Source organism: Scomber scombrus, chromosome 11 (genome assembly GCF_963691925.1).
Source record: "Scomber scombrus chromosome 11, fScoSco1.1, whole genome shotgun sequence".
Taxonomy (NCBI): domain Eukaryota; kingdom Metazoa; phylum Chordata; class Actinopteri; order Scombriformes; family Scombridae; genus Scomber; species Scomber scombrus.
The window spans coordinates 30285289-30295410 of record NC_084980.1 but is presented as its reverse complement, the minus strand read 5'-3'; the positions used below and the strand labels follow the sequence as shown (position 1 = coordinate 30295410).

The 10122-nt window shown below is 38.2% G+C and overlaps 1 protein-coding gene across 1 annotated transcript; it reads left to right on the top strand.

Moving 5' to 3' along the window:
- Nucleotides 1-951: 951 nt before the first annotated feature.
- LOC133990146 (uncharacterized) lies at nucleotides 952-5974 on the top strand. The gene is made up of 2 exons (XM_062428321.1): nucleotides 952-1051; nucleotides 2109-5974. Exons 1-2 carry the CDS (start codon nucleotides 952-954, stop codon nucleotides 5768-5770), a joined length of 3762 nt encoding a protein of 1253 aa, XP_062284305.1. The 3' UTR covers nucleotides 5771-5974.
- The last annotated feature ends 4148 nt before the right edge of the window (nucleotides 5975-10122 follow it).

Sequence of the window (10122 nt, the reverse complement as noted above, 5' to 3'; positions counted from 1 at the left end):
GTCATGCTGGGAAAACACTTTTCTATTAAAGACTGGTTTATTTGAATGCACCAGTAGTTATTCATTCATAAACACATATGTTTATACTCCAAAACTTTCTCAATTTACTTTTATTCATTTCTTTTTTTTTCAACTGAACTGGACCGCTATGTTAACTCATAGCGGGTTCAGGTTAGGTTTTAAAAGAACATATTAACTTACATATTTAATACAGTCTTGCTGTGTGTTTACATACTGTATCTAATACTCAATTTAAGAGAATTTAAGGCTCTTAAGACTAAACCTAGCCACTGCCACTACGAGCAATCACGATGCATCATGTTGAACTCTCGAGTTAACACGGTCACTTGTTAACCTAAACATGGCCTAACGTTCAACATAGCATACTCGCTGTGCACAAATAGACTACTGTACCCGAGTCGCACCTCAACATCAGTTTGGTCTGTAAATACTGAAACATCACAGCAGCTAGTGTCTGAAATACTTCTGATCAACACACAATCATTATAACGTACAACATACAGCGGTAACGGCTCTATTTTCATTAGCTGCTGAGACAGCTGGATCATGCAGCGCGTGCTTGATATTGCTATTTGTAGGACGTTATAGTTCATAAGTGTAGACGCTCACATCGTTGTGTTTAAAGTTATGGTTATTTTCATAGTTATTGTTCTTAGTGTGGATGGGAAAGTGAGGTGCGTCTTATACACCGTCTTATACACCCACTGAACACTGTTCACGCACTCTTTCTACCGATACTTCAGACGACAACATGTCTTCTATGACTGAAGTAGTTTGTTAGTTAGTTTGATGAATACATTTTATGAAAATCGACATTGTCTTCTCATCTATTATTTACTGTAGAAATTCAGAATGTATTACTTGATGATCGGCTGAAACCGACTTCCGATTCATATGCTGTTGTCCATTTTTTCCAGTTCACACTGAGCAATGGATGTTGACGCCATGGAGACGATGGAGGTGGCAGCTCTCGGCCGACCTTTCAGCCTCGGGATGCTGTATGACTGCCGTAAAGACTCACTCATCCCCGGTAAACACTCACATGTAGAAATATTTAATGCATCACAACAACCAAAATATTCTGGACACTGAAACTTGTTGGTACACTGCTTTGGAAGAAAAAGGTTTATTTTGTCCAGTGTGTGATCTGTGAGGAATAGAAAATGAAGATCTTTTGTCTTTTGTTTAGTGTTATAAAGGATAAAAGTGAGCTGTTGGAGATGAGAGACTCATATTTTCTGAGATGGATGTTTGAAACAGAGACTTTTAAATCATCAACTTATTTAGTGAATGCAGTGGAGATGAGGAGTAAAAACATATATTAGCAAGGATGCGGTACAGCTGCACCGTGGCCTCTGGAGCTGTTTGCTGCCTCTCTAATAAACGATGTGATCCAACCAGGAGAACCGCGGCACGTTTCAGCAGCGGCTCTTTGTGCCGCAGCGCTATGAATCCACAGCAGGTCTTTTTGACGGAAGTCGTTTCAAAGTTTCATCAAACTCAACAGAGCAGATTGCAACAGACAGGAAGTCACACAATCAGCAACACGTGCAGACTCCAGATTGTATTTCAGCAACAAACTCAAATAAAAAACAAAAATGACCAAATCAACTAAATTTGAGCAAGTTAACAAAATCAGACATCAGTTTAGTTGTGCTGCTACTACAGTAATTACGGTAGCCCAAAGGTGCTCGTTTGGATTTAACTGGGTTGCTGTAATTACTGTATTAACAGTACAACATAATTTAGAAGATGGATTGCTTGCCCAGAGTACTTTCTGCTCTGCTGCTGTGACGCTCCCGGTGGGGTAGAACACCAGTCAGACGACGGAGCAAAACCTTGGTGCAGCCGTACCGCAGCATAGCTGCTTTCAGTGGAAACCAAGGGTAAGACGTAAAGCACAACCAATTACTGTTTATTGTTAGTTGATCACCTGGACTGATTTGTGATCAGCAGTGATCAGTTATCTGTTGTACGACATCTTTTAAAAGGGTTTTATATTCACATAAGGGATCAGACAGGAAGTGACAGAACACTGATTCATTCATAAAGGAAGCTGATGTTGATTTTTGCTTCTTCTTTTGCAGGCATCACATTGTGGGACCTTAACGATCTGAAAAATGATCTACGAGAAAAACCTCAGCACTACAACAATTTTGACATAGTTGCATCTGAATCAATTGCAGATAAATCTTCAGCATTAAACGTTGAAGCCTCCCTGAAGGCAAGTTTCTTATGTGGACTAGTAGAGGTTGGAGGATCTGCCAAATACCTGAAAGATAGTAAAACATCCAAAAATCAGGCCAGAGTAACACTGAACTACCAAGCAACCACAAAGATGCAGCAACTGTCAATGAATCAACTTGGAAAAGTCAAGCATCAAAATGTCTTTGATAAAGGAATAGCAACACATGTAGTCACAGCTATCCTTTATGGGGCACAAGCCTTCTTTGTCTTTGACCGTGAGGTTTCTGATGAAGAAAGTCATCAAGACATTCAGGGCAACATGAAGGTGATGATCAAGAACGTCCCCAGCCTCGCAATAGGGGCAGAAGGGTCCCTCAAAATTGATAAAAAGGACACTGAAAAGGTGGAGAAGTTCTCCTGCAAATTTCATGGAGACTTTTTACTGAAGAAAACTCCAACAACCTTTCAGGATGCCGTACAAGTCTACCAAAGCCTGCCACAACTGCTGGGAGCCAATGGAGAAAATGCTGTACCAGTGAAAGTCTGGCTGCTGCCACTTGAGTTTTTAGATTCTAAAGCTGCTAAACTCGTCCGTCAAATAAGTTTAGGATTAGTGCAGAAATGTCAGAGTGTCCTGGAGGACTTCACTGAGCTGGAAATGAGATGCAATGATGCAATAAGAACCACCACTGCACAGCAGTTCCCACAGATTGGTGAAAAATGTAAGACTTTTGCAGATTTTTGCCTAAAATTAAAGCTTGAACTCAAACAAAACTTGGCAAAGATACTTCCATCAATCCGGGGAGGAGGGGAAGAAGAGGCTGTGCTGGCAGATATCCTGAAGAAGAGACATTCTTCTCCTTTCAACAACACAAGCCTGAACAAGTGGATGGACTGTAAAGAGAAAGAAATCCGCATCTTAAAATGTTACACCAAAATGATGAAAAACACCAAGATTGTCCCATCTCAAGGTGTGCTTGAAGAGGAAACTCTGATTGCAGAACATGCTGTGTGTTTTGTTTTCACCTCACTGGGCAGTGCTGAACCGTACCTCTCAGCTTTATCAAACTACTTAGAAGAAAAACCCAAACCAGACAACCTTCAAGATCCACGTTGTCATGACATAGAGAAAGAACAATGGTACGCCTCTAAAGAAGTATCAGATGTAATGAGGATCAAAGCAAAGCTGTTCAGTGATTTTGCAGAGGCCAACAAAGAGAATAAGAACATAAAGTTCCTGACAGTGGGTTTAACAAATGAGACACAGAAAGGTTCAAGCATCTACGTTTATAAAGACGTCTTTACTGTCAGTGAGATCTTTGAGCCGCCTTCAAAGCCTGAAACAGTGACAGCAGGTGATGTAACCCACAACAGTGTGACACTGAAGATCTCTACACCAAGATTTGGAGCAGAGAACATCACCTCCTACTCTGTGGAGTATTGTGTCAGTGGAGAGGATGGATGGAAACAAACAACAGCAGCAAAAGCTGAAGAAGTCACAATGAGCAGTCTAACTCCTAACACAGAGTATATGTTCAGATGCAGAGCAGTGACCTCAGTAGGTGTTGGACCAGCTGGTGAAGTCAGTGGTCCCATTAAAACTTTACCTTGCAGCCCTCCTGGAAAACCTCAAGTTGAAACAAACTCAAGTGAGATATCAGTTAGCTGGGAGAAACCTGCAGAGATTGGACAAGATGTCCACATTTTGAGCTACATTGTGGAGTACGCCCAAACAGACAAAGAGGTGAAAGACGAAGATCTCCAGTGGAACCAAACGGTGTCAAGAGCTGAAAAGGGGATAATTTCAGGTCTTCAGTCAGAGACAGAATATGCAGTCAGGGTCAGGTGTGACTGTGGTGAAGCTGGTAGAAGCAAAGGAAGCATCACTGTGAATGTCTGCACAACAAAACATGGATTGAAACACTTCCCTAAATTCCAGAAACGGAGGTCTTTTCAAGGGCTGATTGATTTTGTGAAAGAAAAAAGCACACTGCTGAAACCACAGACAGGGTCTCTCCCTGTTTATAAAATTCCCCTCAAAGAGGAACAAATCAATGTTCCTGGGTGCAAGCGTTTAAGTTTTGGGAACGAATCAACCAAACCTAATCGTACCATCATGGTTCTCGGAGCAACTGGTGCTGGGAAGTCAACTCTGATCAATGGAATGATTAATTATATTTTAGGTGTTGAATGGGAGGATTCATTTCGGTTTAAGTTAGTTGATGAGGGTCAGTCGAAATCACAAGCTGAAATTCAGACTTCTGAAGTCACTGTGTACAAAATCAACCACCAGGGAGGCTTTAAAATTGAGCACTCTCTGACTATTGTGGACACTCCAGACTTTGGAGATACAAGAGGAATAGAAAGAGACAGAATGATCACAGAGCAGATACATAATCTCTTCACTGCTCAGTCTGGTGTCAGTGAAATTGATGCTGTGTGTTTCGTAGCTCAAGCTGCTTTAGCACGACTCACACCAATACAGAAGTATGTCTTTGATTCTGTACTTTCAATCTTTGGCAAAGATGTGGCAGAAAACATCAGAGTTCTGGTGACATTTGCAGACAGCCAACGTCCACCAGTTCTAGAGGCAATCAATAAAGCAGGTGTCCCATGTCCTAAAGCAAAAGACGGGCTGCCTGTTCACTTCAAATTCAATAACTCAGTGTTATTTGCAAACAACAAATCATTTGCAGCAAACAGCTCAGATGATGAAGATGATGAAGATGGAAGATTTGATCAGATGTTTTGGGACATGGGGACAAAAAGTATGAAGAGGTTTTTTGTTGCTCTGAATGTCATAGAAACCAAAAGCTTGACAATGACGAAGGAAGTCCTCAGAGAAAGAAAGCAGCTCGAGGTTTCAGTTGAAAATTTGCAGCAGCAGGTTAAAGTTGGGTTAGCCAAGCTTGAGGAGATAAAAGAGACGACTGAAAAACTGAGAGATCATGAGGCAGAGATCAACAGGAATGAGAATTTTGAGTTTGAAGTCACCGTCACAAAGCCTGTTCAAGTAGATAGTTCTGGTACTAGAAACTACATGACCAACTGTCAGCAGTGTCGCCAAACCTGCCACCAAAATTGTCCCTATGGAAATGATGCAGATAAATATAAATGCCCTGTAATGGGACGAGATGGACGCTGTACTGTGTGCCCTGGCAAATGTCATTGGTCTTCACATTTTAATCAGAAGTACAGATGGGAGTATAAGGAGGTGACAGAAAAGCGAACAGTGAATGAGATGAAAGAAAAGTACCTAAAAGCCTCAGAGGCTAAGGTGACTGTTTGGGATTTGATTAATAAATTGAAGGCTGAATATGAATGTGTGCAGGAAAAGGTGAAGAAATTGATGGAGGAGTCTACAAAGTGTTTAAACAGACTCAGAGAGATAGCACTGAAGCCAAATCCTCTCTCCACTCCAGAGTACATTGACATGCTTATTGAGGGAGAGAAATCTGAGGGCAAACCAGGATGGATGCAACGAGTTCGGGCCCTGATTGACATGAGAGAAAAAGAAGAGTTAAAGGCTAAATTAGAGAGAGGAGAGAAACTCCTCAGATAATTATGCCTGAAACACCATTTGTATCATATTTGATGAACGAGTTTCAGAGACCTTTACATCATCAACAAGTGGATCTTCAGAGTAATGCAGGAAACAGTGATCCCTTATTTCAAGCTGGCTGCCGCTGAGTTGTGTCACATGACTTAACCACACTTTTTACTATTTTTTAGTCTCCTTCATATTCTAAGATGAGCATTTGCTGGATTAAAGCAGCATAAAAACATTTGTTTATAATGTTGAAAATGTTTGAATCAAATATGATACTGTTTTAGTATCAAATTAAACCAATTAAAGATGAAAATGTCATCTCTTCACAGTGGAGTTATGTTATTGATGAATAGATTGACTCTCTTGTTTAGTATAGAAGAAGAACGTGTACTTTCCTCGTACACACTGAAACACCAAGCTGCTGTTTTAGATTCAAACAGTCTGGAGAACGTCTCAGAAAAGCTCAGTTTTGGGTGAGAAAAATGCAGTTTTAGTCTGAACTGAGGGCTGAAACACAGAGAAAAAGATGTGTTTACAAATGAACCGACGCAGTGTGGACGTACTCTGATTCAATGATACATCTCACATATATACACAACACCAGATGAACAGTCACAACTACACCTGCTGGTTTCTCATGCTTCATATCTGAAATATTAAATCACCTTGTTGCTTTGACATGTTCTATTAAATAGTTGATGATTTAAACTAGTTCTTAATCGGACAGTATCACATATATATTGTGCATGAAGTTATATAAGCAGCTATATATGATATGTACTCATGAATGATGTTTTTATAGATTGACTCTCAGTTTTATTCCTGTTTGATTGTATTGATTGTTGAAGATTTTTTAAGGACAAAGAGTTGTGATACATTTTCTCCAGTTGTTCTTTTCCTCTTATATTGATTGCAGCTCTATTATGTATGAAGTGTTTTATCTGTTTGTCTCGTTTTAGTCGTGTCAGGACTGCAGGTGCAAATTAACTATTGAGCACATTTACATTGACTTTACATTGTTAAAATGTCAATGTTTACACTGACTCTGTGTTTTTATGGCTGCACCACTATAACTTTTATCAGTTTTTCCTGATTTTATTTGAGTTTAAATTTTTCTGGAATTGTTTTTATCTCATTAAAAAATGCCTATGCCTTTGCCAGCATCTTTGTCAATTATTTTAAAAATGTGTTCTCTTTTTAATTATTTTATTCAATTATTTCATGATTTGTCTGTTTGTTATAATTTGGATTTTGTAAACTGAAGTGCTAAATATAAACTTCATTATTATTGTTACTCTTATAAATGAGGAAATATACATCAAGCACACTTTCCTTATTTGGTTTCTACTGTATATTTCATAATCTTTGTTTTCTTTGTATTTTGTGATTATTGAAATCGTGATAATTGAAAAATTCCCTCAAATACAACCTGTAACTGTTTTTTATTCTTGAATGAATTAAGAGAAATAAAGCAATAAAATGTTAACATATTTGAATGCTTTCATTGCGTCTGTACACATTATTTTAATTGTCCATTTTATCTTTAAATTTAAGAAATACAGCTTTCATTGACGTGTAAATATCAGTGTCGGCTGACTCAGTGATCTCTTTTAATCTTCTTAAAACTTTTTTTCCTGATTTTATTTGAGTTTTGATTTTCCTTGAATTGATTTTATCTCATTTAAATAAGTGTTGTTTATTCTTGCCTTTCTGTTATATTGATTGTTGTTAATTTCTCCTCTTTTAAAACTGAATTATTTCATGATTTTTAAAAATTTGCTGCCATGTTTGTTTTGAAATTTGGATTTTGAGATCTGAAGTGCTTTGTAAATAAAGTTCACTACTATTATTATTATTATTATACATGAGGAGATGAAAGATTAAATATGAATTTAAAGCTGGATATACAGGATTTTCTACTGTATATTTCATTATCTATACACTTCTATCGATATACATATTTTGTTTTTGCAATTATGAAAAATTCCCTAAAAAACTAATAAAGACATAACAACAGCACATCTAATAAACATGTTGATCATGTTTTCCATTATAGTTTATAATGTTGGCATGGTAACATTTACTAATTACAGCACTAGACACACATTACAGGTATATAAAACCAAAGTAGGTTAAGCAACTGACTGGATGATGGCACAAGATCATCAGCCAACAATTGACTATTCAACACTTTAACAGCTGCTGTATAAAATCTGATCAGAAGCCAGAATGAATCCTGATAACAAGAAGAAAAGTTGCTTCTTCTTCTTACTGTTACCATCAGCAGTCCCACAGGAGAAGTTCAGTCCTGACAGCTGAGAGGTTTCAGGTGGACGCGGTGAGAAACATGAACTTATCAGCTCCTCCACAGTCTGATCAGCTGGTCGGCTCTAAATGATGCTCGAGTCACTTCTGCAGGAACAAATCTAACAGCTTTTATATAAATATAAAAATAAATATATAAATATCATGTAAGACAACAGCTGCTAATTCAACTTCTGCTTACACTGAAAAACTTAATGACCGAAAAAAAGGAACACGTGTGTGTATGTGTCTGTATATATGTGTGTGTGTTTAAACAAGATGTTTAAAGTCCGTGTAAAGTAAGAATAAATATGTGTTCTGAGTTTGACATACCACAGAAAAGTGTGTTGTTAACCACCCTGCCAAATTTGAATGATTAAAAAAATTAGGCTTCAAAGTTGTGTAATAGTCTGCCTATTTCTCTTCTCCCAAACGCTGTGGGAGTGGCTGCCGAGTCCGCTGAAGCCCCGCCCCCTACCAAGTGTCACCTGTCAATCAAAGTCACCACCTCTACCAGAAACATGGACGCTAGGTCTGAGAGCTTTCTGTTGCTAACTCAGCTGCTAACTCGGTGGCTAGCTCGGCGGCTACTGTGGCTTGGCGGCTGTAGTAGTACTGTGCGCTGAATGTATTTATACCGACAGCAGCAGGGGTGGGTTTATGCTCCGGTGTGTAACCGTGCTATTGGCTAACACCGCCGTAACGCGGCGGTGATTTTCAGACCCGCCCATTAAATCCAGACACAGAAATCTTAAAACACAGTTTGTGAAGCCTAGCTCCACAATTGAAATCTAAATGGTTGAAATGCTTTTTAACCTTTTATAGAAATACATTTATGACCTATTTAATGTGTTTAGAAGAAAATGTCTGAATTCACTTTACACAGTCTTTAAAGAACGATCACCTTAACTGTAACTACATCCAGCATAAATCACATCAGGCAACTTTTTCACAGCAGACGTTCAGACTTGTCAGAGCAGGAAAACACAGCTGAAAATATAAAGGACAAGACTTGGACCCTGACGAACCCCATAACCAACTACTGACATTATCAGTGTGTCTAGTTCTTTCAGCCTCTAGTGGTCACTGCAACAGATGTTAAAAACCCTCCCTAGAGCACCAAATGTGGATTCATTTGCTACTGAGAAATGAATAGTCCCCAACAAATGCCCGATTTATCCCTATTGTATATGTACGTATTCATTAGAAAACTATGAGTATCACCAACCTCCTTCTACCACACTGATTCATTGATTCTGATTGGTTTTACTTAATCGCACTGTTAAACCATTTGCTGATTTATTGTCCAATAGTTTAACTTGTTAGCAAACAGCTGTTTATTTCCACATGCAGCAGTTACTGATCAACATTTTCATTCATTAATTAATTATCCATAAACCATGACGGTCTGACAGTGAGTCAGCATGTTACCAGGACCCTGAAACTGAAAAATGTAATGATTCACGGCTTCGCTTTTCCTGTTAAATGTCTTTCATGATAAAAGTCGGTAGTTTTGATACCTGACTACATGTTTGGTTCACTCCTGAATCCTCCAGCAGGCTGCTTCCAGGAACGGTTCGTTCTGTCAGTGTGTAATCTTGTTAAAGTATCTATGCCATATATTTCTGATGGTTAATCTGTCCTTCACTGCTGATTCCTGTAGTTTTTAGTGTGTAATGCATTTGATAGCGTCGTTTTCATAGAAAAAGCTGTAAAAAAAAAAAAAAACTGTACTCTACCTGCTCACTGTACTCAGCATCTTACTGGCACCAACAGGCGTATGAGGAGCTTTATTCTTTTCTTTCTATGGATGATTTTAAAGATACAATAGACAATTAAAATAATGTGTACAGTCACAGTGAAAACATCCAAATATGTTGTTAACATGTTTTATTTCTTTATTTGTTTTAATTCATTCAGTAATAAAAAGGAAAAGGTTTATAAAACAGTTTCAGGTTGTATTTGAGGGAATTTTTCATAATCACAAAAAAAAAAACAAGGATAATGATTTATATAAAGTAGAAAACAAATATAGAAAGTCTGCTTTAAATTCATATTTA

Excerpts from the sequence above, each read along its gene's own strand:
- LOC133990146 (XM_062428321.1), top strand. The coding sequence starts at position 952 with ATGGATGTTGACGCCATGGAGACGATGGAGGTGGCAGCTCTCGGCCGA. Across the intron at positions 1,052-2,108 it reads TAAAGACTCACTCATCCCCG|GCATCACATTGTGGGACCTT; the intron begins GTAAACACTCAC and ends CTTCTTTTGCAG.